Here is a 23,002-nt window from a genome sequence, read left to right as displayed (position 1 = left end):
GTTTAATCTGAAATCCTCAAGGTAGACAGCTGTAATTTGTATGATCATTCATGAGGTGTCACACACAAGCTATGATACACCGAGGTTCGATGTTTGTGCGTGTTATTGAAGGTGAATACGATCATAAAGTGCAATCCCTAACCTTTATTGCACGCGCACACTCCACTCGCTCATCCCGCGACCACTGATGCTTTGCTTTGACAGCATGTGTAGGTGTGTGTCAGGACAAGGAACAAGACCATTTGTCTGCAAGATGCACCCTAGAACCCAAGAACATGGCTATTCTTTTAATTTTCCACCGCTTGTTGCTAAAAAATAACATCACAAACCCCTAGGAAAAACAGACGAAAACAGGTGGTCCTCAGGTTACCAACAAGTTCCATTCCTACGTCTTTTTTTATCGTAAGCCGGAACTTCTTCCTAAATTTTACTTAAATTAAATTTAAATTGATCTCCTCTTCTCCTCCCAGATGTCACTGTAAGAGCAGCACACACGACCCATCTAGCATTCATGAGCATTCAATAATCATTATCCTGAATGATGGTTGCCACAGTCGAGCAGTTAGGACCTAAAGAGCGGCCGATATTGGTGGCATTTCTTCTCTGAACTTTTCTCTCTCTTGCATCGTGATGGCTTTCTTTTCTTGGATGCACTGCCGCTTGGGACACATAATGAAGTACAAGACGTTAACTAAGAAGCAATATTATTCTTCCTCAGTGTACTTCTGTACGCACACACTGTATCCATCCTGCAGAAGAATACGCTAGTTAAATTAAGTTTTGAATTAATTTATAGTAGCAGGTTCCTATAAATGAAGACTACAAAACGTCTTAACACATAACGTCATAAACTGAGGACCACCTGTTCTCAGATTTTAGTGTAATCAAGGTAAAAAAAAATAGGGCACCCTGTTCTGTGTGTTTATGTGCAGCTATTTCTGCTCACCCTCACATGAATTGTGCATGCAGCAACACAACATTCCAGTGGACATGGGCTACGCCGTGGCCCCCCACCACTCGGGGGTCTACCCAGTACATCTACAGCTCTACGAGGCTTGGAGGCGCGTGTGGAGCATCCAGGTGACAAGCACTGAAGAGTACCCACACCTCAAGCCGGCCCGCTACCGCAAGGGTTTCATCCACAGTAACATCATGGTGAGCACTCTTTTTGTATAAAATATCTGCCTCGTCTAGCACTAGCACTCCTGCTTTGCCAAAGTCAGTGGCATTTTAGGCATGGACCACATGGGCAATTGCCCAGGGCGGCAGGGTGAAAGAATAAAAAAATCACATCCATTTATGCTCAGCGTTCATTTGATGCCCTCTACAGGTGGGATGATGGCGCCCCAATGCTGCTTACATTAAGTGGATGGAAGTGGAAGTCCAAAATGAGTCTCAAACATACTGAAGCGAGAATGAGACGCACACAAAATGGTCAGCGGCAAACTTCAACATGCTTTAAGCAAGGCCTTGTATAATTGCTACGAGCAAACACTGGCTCACACAACACATGAAGAACACACCGTCACAAACGACAATCACTATCTCACTTTTGCGAGCGACACATACGCATGGCATGCCGGAAAGCTCATGCACACACTTTCACAAAATGCTGCAATATTTTATTTCACTACAAAAATGTTAAATAACGAGTGAATTGGGGTCAATATGTGTTGATTTAGTCTTGACTGCTAGTTGAGGTGTCGACAGTGGGGGATGATGATTGTCAACAAAACATGGGCTCATGAAACATGAGAGCAAAAATAAATACAGGAGTAAAAACTATTAGGGCTGCAGCTATTGATTATTTTGAGTATCGAGTACTCTGTCGATTATTTTGTTCGAACACACTTTATAGCAGGGAACTTCAATTATACAAAGCTAACTGCTCTGTATCCACTCACTAGTAGCCCCGCCTCCACAAAGAGGCTTAATAAGGTGATCGAGGCCTCACTCTCTCCGTTCATTCCACTATAGAACCAATGCACACAGACAGATGCAGAGTGAATCCTCTTGTCATCCAGCCTGTGTGGCACAGAGAGACGAACAGATGAAACACACACGCATACATGCACATGTCAATTTATCGAGTGCGTCATAATTCCTGATTCCGTCAAAATCATCCTGTTTTTTTTATCGTTCGATTAATCGATGTATTGATTATTGTGACGGGCCTAATGGTTTACATTATTTGGTTTGGCAGGGCAAATGGAAAGCTTTGTCGGGCCAATGACAGCCAATGCTTTATAGCATCAATGTCTATTTTAGGAAAAATAGTTAAAGGAAAAAAATGTGCTTACCATAACTTTATTTTTTCTTAGAAATGCACATCATCAGCATAATAAATAAATAAGTAGCTTGTTTCTCGTTGTTTGCTTTGTAAATACGCAGTGTATTTACATCAGTATAGTGCTGTACATATCACAATGCAAACATTTGACCATGTTGCCTGTCTTTTTGAGTTTGAAATGATCCCAAACTTTTGACAGGGCAGGTTCTTTTAGGCCGTTTCCTCTTTCCCCCTCATCGCTGTTTTTGTTTGAGCCACTCCATCGCCATACAGACCATGGTGCCCACACAGACCATGGCGTCCACACTGCAGCTCTCATGTGCGCTCTATTGCAGAAGCCGTGCGGAAACAGCCGTGGATTTTATAAATTTTTAGTAGTTACACTAATTAAATGAATCATGAAAGCAACAGAATAGTAATCAAAGCTTTTTTCTATTCATATGAATCAATGAATTGCTGCAGCTCTAAATACTATATATATTTATAAATTAAAAAAGAAAGACAAGGTGTAGACACATCCTAAAAAGTTTCATTTTGCAGCGTTCTCTTCCACTCAAAAAAATTATTTCTTTAATGCGTCTGACTAAAATGAAAAACATCCACTTAAAATTCTTAAAGCGATGAACTGAAAGGAGCCCCCCCGGAAAGAGAAGCTTAGTTAGTTAAAACTCTGTGTATGAAACACTGCTCAGAATGCTCAATATTCATGCAGATTGCTTTTTGCATTGTTAAAATGAAAATCAATGACTCTGTATGTGTGAGTGTGTGTGCGCGCCTGTGTGTTTGTATGTGTGTTGTATGTAACCTTGGTGGGTGTGCACAAGTGTGTTACGGGCATGGTTTGACCTCGTCCCACTACAGCATCCTCCTCTGCTATAATTCAATATTTAATGGTGACCAGTGCAGTTTAAGAGGCCAGACATTCTCTCTATAGTATCTGTGCATCTGCAATGGCGGTTCACCAACAAGAAGCCCCCCCCCACTAAAATAACAGCGCAAGAAATATAATAATAATATTCATGGAAGGTTGTAAAAGGTTGTAAAATGTGTCCACTTGCTGTCCTCCAATTCACAGTCATTTCCAATTTGTTGAAGGCTTATTTAGGCACATTTTGTGCGTGAATACTTTAGCTTTTGCAGAAAGTCAGTAAACATGTGACAACCTCGGGTTCAGTTGTTGCTCTCGAATTGGTTTCTTTCAGTTTTCCCAGGGGACACAACCTGCTGCCTCATATTGAAACTAGTGTAAGACGACCATGAATATAAGCTGACCCCTCTTTTTCAAAACAAAATCAAATATTTTTCAGTATCTAAAAAAATAAAATAAAAAAAAATTAATGACAGGAATAAAAGCTCTGGGAGAGTTGATAATAAAGACATATTTTAAGCCGTTTTTCTAAGTAGAAAGTACGATTCGGGTCAATATGGTACTAGTTGTAGTATATTAATACAGAGCGCCACATTTGCATTTTACGAATAAAAAGATTTTTTCTTTTTAATATTATGCTCTGTTTTGTGAGGATTTGTGTTCAAGTTACCCTTGTAGTTTGTTGACTGATGTTGTGTTTTAATGATAAGATTCAAGGTTGAAAATGGTTGGCTATGGCAGGATGGAGATCACGCAGTGTTCATTTGTGGCTAGGGTGCGCACTGCTGATTGCAGAAACTGATAGCCGCTACAATGCTGTCGGACAAAAAACACACATACTCAGTGCTTTTTGTTGTTGCTGTTGTTGGCACGTCAACCTTGGTGGATATCTGCTCTCTATTGAGCGCTGTTCTAGTCTTTATTCAGTGTAATTTTGCAGTTCTTAAAAGTCAATTTATTTCGCATCACATTGTTAGCAGTATAGAAATGTGTGCAATAGAAGAGAACATGAGACTGAAAAAGCTTGAACCTGAACAACCTATCGAAAGGGAGAATTCAACATCTTGCCATTCATTCCATCTAACAAATCTGCAGCTCCTCCTTCTTCATTCACGTGTCAGCCAGGCTCTTTTGTCAAAGTGCACAATTGCTCCCTTATCCACAAAAGAGCCAATCACATTTGACAAGCAAATTACCAGTCCATATTACAGCTATTATAGTGTTTGAACTGAAAATATGTAAGGTTTTTTTTAAACGTCTGCTGCTATTTCATGACTTAAATAATTCATTCCAGCTGACGTTTTGACACATTATTATTATGTGTTGTTAGTTTAATATTTGTGCAGCACTCAGAAATCAAAATGTTAAACCATGAAGCACTGAAAAAGATATGTGGTCAACATTAACGTCAACAAAGATATCATTTAGAGAGGAATTACCATTTTGACCCGAATATGAGTTGACCCCCTCATTTTGGTAGATTGTGATAAAAAGGAGTATTATATTTCTTAGCTGCTCGACAGTTGACAGATGACTCTGCTTGATTACATCCCCTAACATTGGTCTTCGTACACCCCACTTATGTATGTATAGATTTGCACTGAAATTTTGTCTTGGTTTTTCTACAACATTGCACATAACAAACGGGTCCACAAAACTCACCATGGGGCCAAAAAAACGCCTTCCTGAGCCACCACCTTATCGTGGTGAAGGAGTTTGTGTGTCCCAGTGATCCTCGGAGCAAAGCTTTTACGCCCCTGGTAGGGTCACCCATGATAAACAGGTCCTAAGGGAGAGATCAGACAAAGAGTAGCTCAACAGACCTCAATGAAGAGACACAACTTTATACCAAAATTTCCCAAGCCCGGACGCGGGTCACCAGGACCCCCCTCTGGAGCCAGGCCTGGAGGTGGGGCATGATGGCGAGCGTTTGGTGCCCCATGAGGTCTGGCCGGGCACAGCCCAAAGAGGTAAATGGGTCCCACCTTCCATGAGCTCACCACTTGTGCAAGGGGCCAAAGGGGTCGGGTGCAGAGTGTGCATGGGAGTTTGCCCAACCAGTCTGCATGTGTTTTGTAGACTTGGAGAAGGCATTCGACCGTGTTTCTCAAGGAATTCTGTGGGGACTACTCCGGCTGGGAATATGGGGTATCGGACCACCTAATTCAGGCAGTTCATTCCCTGTTTGATGGGTGTCAGAGTTTGGTTCGCATTGTCGGCAATAAGTCGGACCCATTTCCAGTGAGGGTTGGACTCTGCCAGGGCTGCCCTTTGTCACCCATTCTGTTCATTACTTTTATGGACAGAATTTCTAGGTGCTGCCAGGGTGTTGAGGGGTTCCGGTTTAGTGGCTGCAGGATTGGGTGTCTGCTTTTTGCAGATTATGTGGTCCTACTGGCTTCATCAAGCTGTGACCTTCAACTCTCACTGGATCGGTTCGCAGCTCAGTGTGAAGTGGCTGGGATTAGAATCAGCACCTTCAAGTCTGAGTCCATGGTTCTCGCTTGGAAAAGGGTGGAGTGCCATTTCTGGGTTGGGGATAAGATCCTGCCCCATGTGGAGGAGTTTTAAGTACCTCGGGGTCTTGTTCACGAGTGAGGGAAGGATGGAACGCGAGATCGACAGGCGGATTGGTGCAGCGTCTGCGATGATGCGGATTCTGCATTGGTTCATTGTGGTGAAGAGGGGGCTGAGCCGAAAGGCACAGCTCTCAATTTACCGGTAGATTTATGTTACTACCCTCAGCTATGGTCATGAGCTTTGAGTAGTGACCGAAACGACAAGATCACGAGTACAAGAGACCAAAATTAGTTTTCTCCGGAGGGTGGCTGGGCTCTCCCGTAGAGATAAGGTGAGAAGCACTGTCATCCAGGAGAAACTCGGAGTAGAACTGCTGCTCCTCCGCATTGAGAGGAGCCAGATGAGGTGGCTTGGGCATCTGGTCAGAATGCCTCTTGGACGCTCCCTGGAGAGGTATTCAGAGCAAGTCCGACCGGGAGAAGGCCTCGGGGAGAGACTGTCTCCCAACTGGCCTGGGAACGCCCCGGGATCCGCCGGGAGGAGTTGGACAAAGTGACCGGGGAGAGGAAAATCTGAGCCTCCCTGCTTAGGCTGCCACCCCTGCGACCCAATCTCGGATAGGCGGTAGAAGATGGATGGATTAATAGATGGTTTATATACCGGTGCAGTTTACACATAGGAATTTACGGCAATAACGAAAACTGAGGTTCTAATGCATCTCAAAATTGACATCATCTTCCTCCTGTTGTTTGATAACAACATCCTTTAATGCTTTGGTTTGGCATTCTGGTTCGGACCAAATGTAAAAAAAACACTGACATATGCATACAACAAGGACAGAATTTTTGAAACTCTTGTGACTTAATTCAAATATTCCAAACCAAAATGTTATCTTCTGGGTTGAGTACATAGGTTTATTTATATATTTTATTATTAAAAAAACATTTTTCTTTCTTAGTTTCTATTTTCTTGTTTATTCTTCCAGCTTAGATTTCACATAAAGCTTCCAAAATATACTTTTAAAGGTTTTTATTGCTTGGAAAATCCTTTTATATTTGAACATTAATGCATTTGTTCACAGAACACAAACAACACATCAACCAAGGGTGTACTGCTCTACCCGGCTAATAGGTTGAACAGGTTTTACATACCAGTCAATTCCAGGGTGGACTCGAACACCATCGGTGTTGGTTTTCAGGGTTCTATACCTCAGAACTTCAGTAATGTTGTATGGTTATAATATCATGTGCGATAGTGCTCATTTTTTGTGCTGCTCGGACCTTCTAAAGCTAAACCACACATATTGTAGCTTCCTACCTTATGTTTCTGCAAAGTCTCTCCATCAATCTCCACCATCTCTCACTCCATCTTTGATGGCTCAGAGGAGGACAGGAAGTCATCTTAAGGTTGTAAAATTGTTCTTCGTGTGTCTGAAAGCAGATTGAGAGACGCCCACTGGACCCAGAGTATCAGAACAAATCAAGCTGAGATATGGGAGATACGGGATTGTGTGCGAGCCCGTGTGTGTGTGTGTGTGTGTTTGCGTGCGTGCATATGTGCGTGTTTGTGCTCCGTCTTTTTAAAATGTACTATATCAGTTTGAGCTATAGCTCTGTGGATAATTGGTTTGGTGAAATAGTGCTGAGTGTCTGAAGCTATGGTGGCCTTCCTTCTCTCTCGCTCTTTCTCTCTACCCCCCACATCTCAGCGCCCCTCACTGACGTGTGTGTGTGTGTGAGTGACTGCAGTGTTTTACTGATATACCAATATCGACACGATCAACCTTTATGCTCAGCTCTGCAGAGAACTGCTCCACAATACATACAAAATAAAAATAATGAAAATTATCTCTTCAAATAGCAGCAACATTTGACTTGAAAATTTGGTCTCCATGGCTGTCGAATGAAAAGCACATATATCCAAATTTTGTTAGTTTATCATAGAGCTGCAGCAATTCATCGATGAATCAATAATTAATTGATTATCCAATTAGTCCACTACTATTTTGAATTCCATTAATCATTTTTATTATTTAATAATGTAAATATCCTCTAATTTCAGCCTCTTACATGTGAATATTTGTTTATTATTACTTCCTATGCAGCCCACCACCGCAGCTTCAAAAATCATGTCTCTGTTATCAAGGAAAATTTTGTACTGTTCTATCCTTCCTGGGTCCCAACTTTCTGGGGCCAGTTTAGGGAAGACTCTGTAATGGCCCATCGTGACCCATGGTGTGGAAAAACACACCAAAATATCATCAAAAGTCTTCCTAAAACAGTGGAAACTGTTATACTTACCATTTTCAGTCTACAGGAGAGCTTTGCTTTTTGCGGGTGTACATTCAGAGACCATCAGTGAATGGTGGAAAAACCCGAGTAATGGATTACATTCAGCTCCCAAACCCTCTGCTATTGTTCACTCGGAAGCTAATAAGCTAAATGATGTTTAAGCCCTAAATATGCCTCACACTCTTACTAAAGCCATTTTAAATGATAAAATGCATAGGTACCACTAATGAATTCTAATGATGAACAATGATCAATAGAACAGATGGAATCAGAGTCACGGTCTAGCGCACAACCGTGCTTACATCTGTTGTGGTGCCACCTCTATCTCCCTCTAAAGCGGCTCGTGGTAATACGTGGCTCCCTTGCTCAGCGTTGCCATATGTACGATAATTTCACCCTCTGTATGGTGTACAGTCAATAATTCCAACAATCCTATAATGTATGGTAATTTGCCCCATTCAATACATGGTCCCTAGATAACACAAACAGGATGTATCCTGCACTGCGTCTGATGTTGGCAATAGTTTCACATGCCTCTTTTCAGCTAGGTGAAGGTCCTGTTCTGTCAGTTGGAACTTTTTTCCAACAGTATTGTTAGTTTAGGCCATGTTTTCCATCTTAGATTGCCACAACAAACCTCAGACCAGACCTCGTGCGCTGGTCGTCCACATTTCACAGAGTTTACATCCTTGAAGTCACTCTTCCCTGGGAGGATGCTGTGGAGGAGGCCTTTGAACGCAAGAGCCTCAAGTACACCGAGCTGGCCACCGATGCTGAAAAACGAGGATGGAGAGCCAAGGTTTGCCCAGTGGAATTCGGCTGCAGAGGCTTCGTGGACAAGTCTACCATCAGGCTGGTTAATGATCTGGGAATTCGAGGCCAAGCCCAACGCCAAACCATCAAAGCCCCCTCAGGAGCAGCAGAGGAAGCTAGTCGATGGCTCTGGGTGAAGAGGCGCGACATCTCCTGGGCCACAAAGTAACATCAGAGCCAGAAAAGGGTTGAAAGCAGAGGGGTGCACACCTGGGATGGCAGGTGTTGCAGATGAGCTCTCTGGAGGTGTTGTGGGCCTATCATCGAAACACCTATGAAGGAGGGTGCCCACCTGACGACCCCAATGAAGTTTCAATCCCACCCTTCACCCACGATGTCGCCATGCATCACCACAGCTTCAATAACAAAGTCAGGCGTATTGTATCTTGGCATCTTTGGAAGTCCCAAACTTATATTACGTTATAATAGCACCTCCCCCTTCCTGCCCTTACCTCAATGAGGTGGTGGGGGGTGAAAGTGGGGAGATTGAGCGACCGCCCGGTCCGGCGAGGCAGTGGTTGAACCCGGGTCGGTTTCTCACTGCCTAGCTCATCCTCTGTGGGCCTATCACCGAAACACCAATGAAGGAGGGTGCCCTCCTGATGACCCCAAGGAAGTTTGAAACCCACCTCCCACCCACAACATCGCCATACAGAACCAAAGCTTTGACATGACTGATGCATCGTTAACATTCATGCCCCAGGTATCTATGTTCATTAGGGGACTGATGCACCTAGTCCTACAACAGAACTGATTGCACTGACATCCTGCCATTACATCAATTCAGCATATGTTTTAGGTACACACTATGTACGTATACTATACTGTATATTAGGGATGTCCTGATCCACATTTTTGGGCTTCCGATCCAATCCAATTTTTTTTATAGTCTTGCTGATCCGATCCGATCCAGTACCGATCTTTTTTTTTTTTTTTAATAATAAGCTTTTGTTACAAACATGAATTTGTGTAATTGAATATGGTTATGAAAATAGCTTTACAAAGCATTACAAATAATGCAACTAAAGTATTGCTGAATTTACTTTTTTGTGTTACACAGCACGACCAACAATATTGTTTGGCTTTTGTAACAAACCTTTGTGAGTCAGTCCCTTATCCAATAAAAGATCCATTCAACAAAAAAAAGTCCATCCAATAAAGAATCAAATTGGGAAAAAATGGGCACGGGCAAAATATGGGCAGCATATTTTTAGTGTAGGACTAACCATTTGACATGTTTATAGATCAATTTGTGGTGTGATTTAGAAAATATGAAACTTTTTTGAACAAACTTCGCTTCAACGTAATAGTAATTTATTGACGGTCCCTAGTATAAACAACCAGCGGTAAGAGCAGTACTTCCTGTGCGAGCAGCGGCGGATGGCCAAGGTGAGACCATTACTCATATAGGGGTGGCAAAAAGTTGATACCCGAAATGTCTAGATGGCCAGTGGGGTGACCATGGTCACCATTGGCCACCACTTAGCTCCGCCACGGCGTGCGAGCTCCCCGCACAATGACACAGTATTCCGGGGACAGTGAGGGGGAACTACCGCTGTAGCTTCGGAGCCGAATAACCGGCATCCAACGTGAAACTAACTTCCCCACGGCACACCGTGGGCATGTCTACATAGTAGTGTTGCGTTTTGTTCTTCTTGCGGGTGGCAGGGGTCGAGTGGCAACAAGCTCTGAGGAGCATTAACTGCACCTGCCATGTTGAAGTGTGAAAGTGTGAAGCTACGAACGTGACACGGTAACCGGACCGATCCCGTGGTGCAAGCTGATATTATCCGATCTTCAAAATACAGTTGTTCGGCAGCCAATCCCGATCCTGAAGATCGAATTGGGACATCACTACTATATATGTACGTGTATTTTATGTACATTTTATATACATTTAATCTGGTAATTCTGGTATCTGGTATTCTATCCGGTATTTCTCTAGAAACAAATGGAGAAAAAACATTTTTGACCCAAAATCCGTGACTTTGTAGGGTTATCGATGGTGAATAGTACTGCAAATGTGTGGGGATCCATTGTATAGTATGTACATTATCTCACAAAAGTGAGATAAAATGAGACACTCCTCACATTTCAGCAAACATTTCTATTACAGTATATCTTCTTTAAGGGACAGTACTATAGAAAACAAACTTGGATATGCTTTAGAGTAGTATACTGTCCGCTGAAATTGATTCAACTTACAGCAATTATTGTGTAAATAGCTGGCAACACAAATGAGTATCAAGATAATTTTGTCGTGTATACAGTCAAGGATGATGGTGACAGCGTCATGGTTAGATCTGCATGAGTGCACTGGGAAGCTGCGGTTAATTGAGGGAGTCATTTTCAGAGGACTTTAAATCTATACTGCTTTGAAGTAATCTAAGCATGTAGATGCAAAATGAGGCTGTGCACTCACCTGCTTGCCAAACATCAGCACGGTGGCAAAAGCAACGTGTGCATCTCCTCAGGAGCCTTCACTCAAACACAAATGAGACTGTGTCCCTAATTTGACTCTGCAGACCTTCTCACCGTAGACACATTGACTTGTCATAACATGAAAAGCACATTAAAATAATAGCGACTCCATTATGCGCCTCATTGCTACCACAATTCTGGAAGTAATGTGCCTCACATGCCATCAGTTGCACTTCTACCATTGCTGTCTAAATAAGCTTTGAGGTCATGTGTCACCAACCTGTACAGACCGCTGCTTTCAATCTGTTGTGTTTGACCATATTCTCATCTGCAGTGTGACATGACGTGTCAGAATATTCCTCAGCTGTACCGAGGTGAGCGTCACATTTTAGAATTAGCTGCATGCCAGCGTGACATTGGCGCTGTGTTTCATCTGTACGTCTGTCAGCTTTTTATGCTGTTTGATGAATTATTTCTCTGCTGCCGAATATCTGCCTGACATGTTTGTTGCCACCTCGGCGGGCAATTTGTCACCGAAATGTACGAGGGGGTGGGCAGTAAATGTAAAACGGCTCAGCGTTTTGTGAAACACATACATCTTGGAGGTGAATGAGATGAGAAGATTAATGCTGCTCTCATTTCCAAACACTGAATACACAAATGTAGTCTAGCAGTGTTCGGTCTAATGATGCCACCATCCACTAAAGGTTCCACATTTTACAATTTTAAATAAGTCTCACAGGTCCCACAAGAGTGTATTGGAAGTGCTTTACCCAAAATCTAGCCTTGATGCTGCAATTTAGACAGTTAAATACTTTTAGTAAGCTCTGCTGGGAACACGTCGTTTGTTTGAGTCTGTAGCTTTAATGCTAATGAGCGGTGTTTTTCCAAGCCTGTGAGTGTGTGTCTGCAAGACGCTCAGTTGTGTACTTGGTCCACATACAGTAAGCCCTCATTTATCGTGGTTAATTGATTATAGAACCGACCGTGACGAGTGAATTTTTGCGAAGTAGGATTCCGTATTTGGAAATTGAATATTTACATAGTTAGAGCATAGAAAACATGTTCATTACCTTCTAAATACGTTTTTTAACATTATTAGAACCCTCTAGACATGAAGTAACACCCCATACTAACCTTTACACTCATATTACCCAAAATAGTATATATAAAACTAAAATATAAAAATATAAAAAACACCTGCACCACCTGAACCATGTTGTAGTCAATATGCATTTCTTTACACTGTACTCTTTACTTGCGTATCTTGCTTGCTGCTGTAACAAGTAAATTTCCCCGTTGTGGGATAAATAAAGTACAAATACAATACAAATACAATACAATACAATACAATACGAAAGTAAATAAGCCATTTACAACATAAATAAGACTTGTGCTTGTGTGTGTTACTATAGATGTGTTTCCTAGGGGAGGGAGCTGAGTGGCAGAGTGAAGTCATGGTTTCCGAGTTTAATTTTAGTAGTAGTAGCTCATGTTTTTATTAGGGATTTTTATTAGAACTTATTAAATAATTCTAACTTACAATAAAAGCCTGTTGTTCACGTGATCAAGTTTGGTGTGTGTATGTGTCTCACTGAACGTTACAGTAACATTACTGACACCTAGTGACCACTGTAGAATACTACATATCGTTCACAGCGTTTTTGAATGCATCTTCTGAATGCCTTATGTAGTATATACATTTTATTTTATTTTTACGCTTGAAAATGCTTAATTTATGCAAACAAAACGGCAAATTTGCTTCTATATGCACATTTTTCACTAATAATAGGCTGTATTCAACAAGTGGCGAAGGACGACTGTATGTACGCTGTAGTTCTGTACTTGTCCAATGTAATTGATGCCATGTCACATATCAACATTAAGGGGTTGGACAAGACGACACAAATGTTAAGCCTCGTTCAAAACCGGTCTCCTACGGCCGGGCTATGTGCAAAAAAACGCAAGAAACACACAGAGGGCGAGCTTGAGACGTGCTGATTTTCGAGACGTAGACTACCCGCAGACCGGCCACCAACTTTCTTTGTCATGTCAAACATACTCTTTGAGCGCTTATGTTTCTTTTTCAGGTTGCAAGACAAACTGACAAACTTCGTACGTCTTTGTGCGTTGTCCGTACGGCCAACGTCTGTCTTTCATACATTTTCTGGTGTCAGATTTGGGCAAAATGTAAATTTTATTGTACGTTGCACTTGCGGACTCCTGTGTGTGTCGTGCTCCACACGTGCACCCCACAAATTTAATTAGTGCGGCCAACGCACATTCAGATATTTGGTGCACGCTTGTCAAGATCGTACTCCTTCATGGTCACTACAACTACTCCACGACCAAAAATAAAACAGTGGTTTGGGGAACGCCAAAAAAACGTTCGGTTGTGACCTAGCCTTTAGCAACACGAGCATAGCTACTGTATGTGAGCTACAGTGCTAACATTACAGTCACATTTTAACAGCAACATCATGTTAGGTTAGTCTAATTGCTAAAGAAAAACAATATTATAAAAGCTTACTGACGGATAGCTGGCAGAGCTTCAGGCTTTATTTTAAGATGTGTAGCGAAGCCTGCTTTTTTTCTTTTTTACAAAGCCGTCCTCCGTGAAGTGGTGAGCGTATGCGTGGGGCGGGTTCATCTAGCTGGAGTGGTATCATGGCCATGTCGGCCAAAAACTTCACAAGCGGCTGTTTTGAATACTTCTTCTCTCAAAAGTGCAGCAAAAAAGTGAAAAAGTTGCCAAATAGGGCACCTTTATAATAATTTAATATGTTCTGTTCATAGACAACTTTCTACATGGATTGTGTGTTGTTGTGTTGTGCCTAGGTGTTGCCTCGTCAGACGTGTGGCCTGTTCACTCACACCATCTACTATAAGGAATACCCCGGCGGGCCGAAAGAACTTGACAAAAGCATCCGAGGAGGAGAGCTGTTTCTCACTGTGCTTCTCAACCCTGTGAGTCAGCCACACGCACACACACAAAAACACACACTTTCACATCAACAAGAAGGGTTGTTAAAGAGGCCTTGAGAAGCATTCTGGCTTGTTCTTCCGCATTTTGTCTGTCTCATTTATGTTCATGTTTGCTTTGTGTGCGTATGCTTTTGTCTTTTTGTTGTCACCGACAGCTTCACACTGTGAAGATCTTTCCACTTTAAATTAGGTCTTACCGCGGGGGGGTGGACAGTCTTTCGCACAATCACACACACACACACACACCCACACACACATACACATCTTCCCTTCTCACATACCACCGCTGTTCGTGTCAGTTCAGTTTACTTCTGCTTTGACGTAAATTGTATGATTAGGTTTTCATGCTCAACATGTGCTACTGAGTGCACATGTGCTCCTACATTGTTAAAACATTTTAAAAGTAAAAGAAAATTTTAAAAAATCTACTTATGTGAATCGACACCAAAATCTGAATTGTTTCCATCAAAAAAGTACTGCGAAATTCCAAATAATACCACAGCGATGTAGGTTCCTTCTCCTCCTACACCAAAACTCCAAAGGAGTCGGTGCCTCACCAGCCATGAACCTCACCGCAAGTATGCCAGTGACTTGCGGTGTGGTTCTTAGCTGGTGAGGCACTGATCCCTTTGGAGTTTTTATTTTTTGCAATTATTATTGCAACAACACATCATCAGGAGGGTAAAATGTTTTATTTTGCTGTATAAGACGGAAGAATGGATGGACATTTGTGGTCTTACAGTGGAGTACATGCACCCTATCCTTCTCCAGGAAAAGCTCTGATACTTTGTTGTAAAAGTCTGATCACATCCTGTTGAGTTTGGATATATAATCCTGTTCATTCAGTCTTGTTCATTCATTCACTCAGCAGCGCATAAAAATATCTTTTATGCGTTTGACTTGTTGCTAAATCTAGCGCTAGCTGATGCTGTTATAAAAAAAAAAGTGGGATTTTTCTGGATTTTCCTCTCTATGGAAGGATGAGCGACAGCGACAAGCACCTTCCAGCTCGCACACGCTGTCAACCTTCAAGTTCAGGTGGTGTACTGCAGCGCCTCAGCGTATGATATTCTCTTTATTTTATTGTCCGATTTGCGAGAATAACGATGTCACAAATGTTAAGTGTTTCTACAAATGTTATATTGGCGACATGCTAGCAAACAGAAACGGACACGTGCCATCCGACACTCAGTGAGCTCAGTGAAGTGCACTCAAGTTGATAGAAGAGATTCGCCGCAGTCTCATCTCAGCTTTTTGCCCTACAAATTCAGTTATTTTTGCTTCAGAAAATTTTGAATCATACATAAAACATGTTTTTAACACAGTTTGATGGACACCTGTACGCCTGTCACAATAAAATATTTTGCTAGACTATAATTGTCCTACACATTATTGCGAATAAACAATATTATTATCATTAATGTAATGATAATATATGGCATAATAATGCAAATACACCGTATCAAAGTCAAGAAACTTACATTTCTCAAGAATATTTAACATTTTAATTGGAATGTCAAGTGCTTTTAAATAAAATAGATCAAACAAACAACATAATAAATAAAATAAACAAAAAAGACAAACACCCAATGAAAATAAAATGGACTATCAGTCTTTTAGCACATTGCACTTTGCACATAAAAATCACTGATTTTATTTTCTTTCTTATTTTGAATCAGTGTCACTTTTGGTATTGTCTGAATATCGACAAAAAATTGAGAAGTAACCCGGAAATACCCTGCAGTTCATATTGTGTGTCAATGCAGATGTCAGCTGATCTGCACATACACTTCCTTGATGCAATATATCATTGGACAATTTTATGTAGCTTGACTAACTTTTCTAATGGGATGTCAGCCACTGCAAACATTTCTACAAAATCCTCAACAAATTGTGATGCCCGTGCTTGTGGTTCAGGAAGACACAGTCACCGATGCAATTCCAATTGTAATGTAAAATATTTTGGATGACACCCTTATTTTGTTTGCACAATTAGACAGGATGTGGCGCCCTTATTGTGAAGGCTGGAAGTGTATTGAACTTGTATTGAACTTGTTGGTGTAAACACTCTCGTAGAGCCTGAGTCGCACACACACAGCCGCACTAGCATGCTCTGCTAAACTAAGCTAACCCAGCTGGCTTCCATTCACACTCCGTAGGAGGCATTCGTCTGCCAACTTTTGTCGGTGTTGCAGGCCGCCGTATCAACATGTTTAGTTCGGGAGGAGGATTAGAGTTGGTGATGACATTCCGCCACAGTTGAGTGGTCCACCAGGGAAATACTTCCCCATATAAACGTTCCTTCTTGTCACAGTGACCTGTTTGGTAGACACAGAGGAGGAAATCAAACACGCATGCACATGTCAATATCAAGGCCCGCAAAATTATTATTGTGCGGTTAATTGATTTTTTAGATTTATTTATCGGGACAGGCCTACTCACCTCCCTCCCCTGACCCCAGGTCACTGTTCTATGAAATATGTTGGGGGGGACCACAAAGCTAGTTCACTTTATTGTCTTTGGGAAGCATGTTTGGTCATTTAAAAAGTTGTAAGTTGCGACCGATAACGTTACTTTCCAGTCTTGTACGTCGAAGGAATGCACATTTCAAAGAATTGGTTATTGTTTCCTTAGCCGATCCTGTGCAAAGTCTTGTATAAATTGGTTAATACAGGTTTGATTTATGATGATTTAAAGAAAACGTCAAACGCAAACAAAAACATTATCTTTTCTCTTTTCAAATGGTAAGCCAGATATGAATGAAAATTCCCACACGCATGTACAAACACTTTTGTGAGGGCTCCCCCGCCAGCATTGTGCAAGAAAGTGACAGGAAGAATAACAACATGATCAGTCAGAAGCAAGCCAACATCACAGTCAAGCTCTTTGCTTCCCACTCATCTGTCTCTGCAACATTGCAAGCTTGAAAATAACAGTCACAATGTAACTTGAGAACAAATTAACACACAGTTTGCTCATTATGTATTTGTACAGTGCAAGACATTGCAATACAATATGCTGACCAATCAATACGCCACATTAAGGCACTACTTGGCTGCAGACAGCAGAGGTGCTGTTGATGCAGTCTCTATCTAGTATGCTAGTACCCACTATGGCACAACATCACCTCTGGGTAGCATTAGCCTGCTCAGTAGAACACTGGCGTAAAAACAGGAGTTCAGAATGTTGAGAGATTTTTTTTCCCCATTCAATTTAAAGTAATAAGTAATAATAACAAGAACGAATGCTATATGAGGTGTGACAGTCAATGCAAACATGTCAGTAATAAATAATACAGAGCAGGGATTGTCCTGCCCACTAAATTATATTGTCTATTTAGCAGAAGAGTCTATAGTCAAAAATTGTCTCTACAACAGGAGCATTGCATTGCGATTTTTTTCAAGAATCTACAAAAAAGCACTAAAGTGTGTTTTGTCGAATCACCACATTTCATTCACACCTTTAGGGGACTGGCAAGCACGCGTGTAAAATTTATGCAAGATTGAAAAACACAGCTGTCATCAGGCAAAACGTCTTCGCATGACATGGCAGGACAGACTAATTGCCCATAAGTCATTCAGCATTTGTCTATGAATTATAAAACTGTGAGGATATCTCTATTACATGTATGATAGCATGTCATCCAAAGCATTTTGACCAAAACCCACAGGGGGCGCCACAAATGTCCTATACAGTCATGAAAAAATTAGGATGCCTAAAGAGGAACAGCTCCTGGAAGCACAGTATCATTCTTCTGATTAGTACAGCACCGGCATGGAAACAGGAGTTAAAAACCTTAATAGTGAGAGTTTCCGTTTTTATTAGAATGGAACAGGAATAGTGTCAGGTTCTGGTTGGGGCGGATCCCAGGATGCAGAGACAGACACCAGTAAGCATTGCACACATTCCTTATTAGAAATCTTGGCTCAGTAAGGAACAAGAAAACACCAGCTGGGGGAAAAAAATTAAAAAACAAGCCAGGAAAAACACTAATATAAAGGCTACGCAAAAAGGCCAGGGGAGCGACCCACGGGACGCACAGGTAAACTAGATAACTAGAGATAAGTACCTCAAGGAGTTCAAAACATGAGCACGACGGTTGACTGCTTCTATAGGTCTGAGACGGAGAGTAACGAACCTGCACCTGCAAGCGATGCAGGAGCAGGTTAAATAGAGGAAAATAATTGATGAGGGGTATGGGAACAGGTGCGTCCCATGGTACCGCCCACAACCGGAAATCTAGGATCTTGAAGCAAAGACATAAACAGAAGTGAAGTAACTGTCACGTTTCACAGGGCTCTCTCTCGTTGCCCTCGTCTCCCGTGCCTTTTCTGTGTTTTCTGTCCAGATCCTTAGTTCCGGGCTGGAGGCGGAGCTGCTGAACGCACCTGTAATTGAGTGCCGACGCCACTACTTAAGCTGACTACGGACAGCTGGAGAACGCCGGATTATTCCTTCGCTACACCACGTTCCAGCCGTGTGTGTCTCTCAGCCTCGTATTGTTTCCAGTCTCTTGCTAGCGCTCAGCAGACTCTGCCTCCAACCGGCATTATTTGTGTTTCATTTTTTCATGGTGTATCTGTTTTGTCACCATCGCTTTTCGTTGTGAGTTCTGGGACAGAATAAATTCAGTGCTCACCTACCTGCCTCCAGCCTCTGCATTTGGAGTTCCCAGACCGGCACCCAACCGCACCGTGACAGTAACGATAGAACATGACAGAATTGCTTGACACAAATAAATTGTGGGGGCTGCTCCTCCACAGCAGTGCACGTTTATAAAGTACAAAAACAGACAGTTAAAAGAGCTTTAGTTGGGATAATTTAAAAATACTTACAAATACTTTTAAAAATAAACAAATATTTCCAAGGAAACCACGCCCACTTTAAATAAGGCATACAAAATCGCCCTAGCATGGATATGAAAGCTTAGCTATAGAATATCTAGAGTTTATCTGTTTATCTGTACGGCAACCACATGAGGTGCATTATTATTATTATTATTAAAAGTAATATTACCCTAGAATTGATATTCATCTTATTTTTGATGTTTTTCTGTGTGTGTCAGTTGTCGTCAACATCAACAGTGATATCATCGAAACATGTTTCACATTTCTCTCACGTGTGTACACAGTTTACATTTTTCTCTATGCTCTCACTGTCTTTTGTCCTTGTGATGATATGGAAGTCATGTTGTAGCTGCTAATAAAGGGACCTTTTTAAGCATAAAAGCTATTCAAACCCTACACGACAGCTCTCCGCCATGTCACACATGCGCACACACACACACACACACACACACACATCCACACAATGTAGCCAGTGATGATTCACTTTCCCTGCTAGTTTTCCATTTGCAGAGACAAAAGCTTTCATTAGGGTGTGTGCTTTGCAATCAATAGCGTTCTGAAGCACACAGCTCTCATCCCTCAGGGCTTTCCTTTGTGTGATGATCCATGCGTTGGTAACATTGTCACTTCCCATTCAATGATTTTTAATCACATTTGGCCCACGGTGGCAGTTCGGTGACAACCACCAGCGGATTGGATGCACGAGTGCATGTGTCCCAGCATGTTTGTATACTTTTTCATCATTCCGGGGGCCCACATCAACCATCATTGAGCACCCCCCACCTAACCTCCCACCCCACCTCGTCTCGCACAAGCTTGGCAATCGATCGGCCGACCTGGGCTCTGCAAACAGCCAATAAGGGCACACATTGTCTCTCGATAGATGGTCAGACAGGTGGTGCAAAAGCAGAGGGAGAGAGTGGGATGGAGGAGGAGGAGGAGGAGGAGGTGGCAGACAATCAGATTGAGATTTAATTTTCAGGTCACGGCATCTTGTGTCCCTTCAGAATCCAACCGCAAACACACACTCACACACACACACATGCATATGTTAATATTCTGGCTTGACTGTATGTTTATCATGTGCGTCTTGCTGACATCAGCAAAGACGTCGAAATTTATCAGGGCTGACATTTCAGCGATTAGCTCTGCCTCTGCGCTTATTAGCCAAACACCAAAAAGTCAGCACAAAAACCTCCTCCCCCGCCTCACCGGCTTCCTGTTTTACCCACATGCTCCTGTCTTGGTCGCTCAACTCTCCAATGTGAGCATCCCCAACTTTGCTCACACATGACTTTGTTTTTTTGCGTCACAACAATTTCTCCTCATTCTCTCAGTTTGTCCAGTGTCCTTTTGCTCACCTCTAATAGTTCCACACACAGCATACAGCAACAAGGCAAACAGAGTGAGAAATTACAAAGTGGTAACATAGCTTTAAAAGATAGCGGAATGGAAAGGCACAGTAGCTGTTGACTGAAGCGGACAGAATAAATTGAATTGGAATCATTTGCTGTATTGACATTCAGCTTTCGATTATCCACAGCGGAGAGATAGCTAAATGGGCTTTCAGAGAGAAGAGGGAGGGGTGAAACTATGAGGGCGAACGAGCGGGTTCTTTTTAGTAGCAATAACACTTCAATCTATAGGAGAGTTGTATGTGGAACTAAGTGGTCCGCAATGGGGAATGGCCTGATAAACAACCAAGGCTGGATAAATGAAAGGAGACACTACAAGGACAAAAATATTAGGTCATGACAGCTACAGGAAGTAAAAATAGAAGAAATATGGAGTCAGCCCTCCTCTGTGGCAATAAGGACTTCCAGCTGGAGTAGAACATTTGTGAGCTCAAAGATGACATGAATGTGACTTATATTTGTGGCGCCCCCTATTGGTTGTGGTCAGAATGCTTTGGAATGTCCAAGTTTTGTGATCATTAGACAAGTAGACGTTGACATACAGACAATTAGATGCTAAGTCCTGCCCATACCCTGTAAAGACTGCTTGATGGCCACCATGTTTTTCAAAGAATCTTGCTGAAATGGTACACAAATGTGCTTGTTAGTCCCCTAAAGGTGATCCTCTGCGGGACGCTGGCCGAGATCGGCGGGGGGATGCTTACTCTGGGGCGGGGTGGGGTGGTCAGGGTCGGCCTAAGTGGGGGGCTTGGTGGAGGGTCTGGTGGGGGACTGGAGGGCGGTCCTTGCTGCTTGCTGGTGTCTGGCTAGCCATTTCCTGGCTGGTGGCTGTCTGCCTGCCTCCGGGGTATCTCCCTCTGCGTGTTGGTGGATGGGTGTGGGGTGGGGTGATGGCTGGTCTGCGGTGTGGCAGGGGGCAGGGCTGGCAGGGGCATGTGCTTCGGCGTCCGGCGGAGGATTGCTCCTCTCGTGGGCCCAGTCATGTGGTGCTTGCTTTTCTGTCCCTCCTTGGTGCTTCTGGCTTGCGTGCCTTGTGGGTGGGGCCTGGTTCTCTTGTGGTTGCTGTGGTGTGGCTCCCTGGCCGGCCGTGGTTGTGTGTGTGTTAGTTATCTTGTTAGTCCCCTAAAGGTGCTCCTCTGCATGACGCTGGGCGAGATCGGCGGGGGGATGCTTACTCTGGGGCGGAGTGGGGTGGTCAGGGTCGGCCTTGGTGGTCGCTGTGGTGTTAAAGAGGACAAATAAAAGAGGACAGCCCTTCAGAGCTATCCTCTTTTATTTATTTATATTTTTAATTGCATAATAGACACAATGCCATCTTATCTCATACACGGGTGGAGCGGGATGGATTGGGGTACCTCCTGCCTATTCTGCGGCACGTGTCCGCCTATCGGAGATGTGGCTGTGGACTTGTCGTCCAGGGTGGCCTGGCTTGTGGGGTGCTTTTGTCTGGTTCGCCTGCCCTTCCCTGGGGTAGCCCGTTGGGGCTGGTTGATGCCTGGGCTTGCGCCGGGGGGGCGGCTTGCCGTGCTTCCCTTGGACTGACCTGGGCTGTGGGTACTTCTACGTGTTTGGGGGGGCAGTCCCTGGGGGGGCGGTGTCCGTGCTACTGGTGGCCTGCATGCCGCCGTGGTGGCTTGGGGTTGCTGTGTCATGGTGGCTGCTGGGAGCCGGGCTGTCTGGTGGGGTGACGTGGGCCTGGGTGATGGGCGGGGGGGTGGGGAGCGTGCGCCTTGGGCCGGGTGCTGCCGGGGGTGTGGTGCGTTGCCCCTGGGGCGTTTGTCTTGCGACAAGGCTTCCAGGTGTCGGGCAGTCGACCACGGTGAGTGCGTGGGCGTGCTTGTGCTTGTGCTTGTGTGTGTGTGTGTGTGCGCGTGCTTTTATTTATTTATTAATTTTTTAAATCTATTTTTTCTATCCTTTTTTACTTTTTTTTTAAATGGATATACATAGGGGTTTAGGCTGGTGCTGTGAGTGTTACATCTCTGCCGCCTGGGCCTCCGTCGGGTGGGTTGGGTGGCGGTTCCTCCTTCAGCCCTGGGCGGGGCGGTCCTGTGTCAGGGGTTGGTCGTGGGGTGGCTCGGGGCGGGCCGGGCTCTGCTTCCTGGGAGTGGGGGGTGGCGTGAGGGGCTGGCGCTTCCCACTGTGGGCGGCCTCCTTTCCGGTTGTGGGGGCATCTCTGGGCCTGCTGGTGTGTGGCGCCTGGTGCCCGTCTGCCCTTGTGGGGTGTGTTCTCTCGCCGGGCTTGGGGGTTGGCTGTCCTCCCGCCTCCCGGTGCCCTGTTACTGGTTGGAATTGCCTCTCTGCGTGTTACATGAACATACACCTATTAAGCCTGTTGTTCTGTGTGCTGTTGTGTAGTTGAATAATTTGCCTTTCCAGATTAAAGGTCTGCAATTTATGTTTTTATTCCTCTTCATGATAGATTTTTTAATTATTTTTTTATTTTTTTTTATTTTTTTACTTATCCTCCGGAGCGATGTATAGTACGGAAAATACGGAAACTTAGACTGGTTCATCCCAAAGGTGTTTGATGGGGTTGAACTCAAAGTTCC

The 23,002-nt window shown here is 43.4% G+C and overlaps 1 protein-coding gene across 3 annotated transcripts in view; it reads left to right on the top strand.

Moving 5' to 3' along the window:
- ndst3 (N-deacetylase/N-sulfotransferase (heparan glucosaminyl) 3) overlaps positions 1 to 23,002 on the top strand; it is a 61,961-nt gene that overhangs the window by 21,987 nt on the left and 16,972 nt on the right. For all 3 annotated transcript variants that reach the window (XM_054778726.1, XM_054778725.1, XM_054778729.1), the window contains exons 5-6: positions 970 to 1,155; positions 14,042 to 14,170. In XM_054778726.1, coding sequence (XP_054634701.1) covers positions 970 to 1,155; positions 14,042 to 14,170 — 315 coding nt within the window. The remainder of the gene's footprint in view (positions 1 to 969; positions 1,156 to 14,041; positions 14,171 to 23,002) is intronic.

The sequence above is a fragment of the Dunckerocampus dactyliophorus genome, chromosome 6 (assembly GCF_027744805.1).
Source record: "Dunckerocampus dactyliophorus isolate RoL2022-P2 chromosome 6, RoL_Ddac_1.1, whole genome shotgun sequence".
In the NCBI taxonomy this organism is placed as follows: domain Eukaryota; kingdom Metazoa; phylum Chordata; class Actinopteri; order Syngnathiformes; family Syngnathidae; genus Dunckerocampus; species Dunckerocampus dactyliophorus.
The sequence above is the reverse complement of the archived record's forward strand: the minus strand, read 5'-3'. Positions and strand labels throughout refer to the sequence as shown.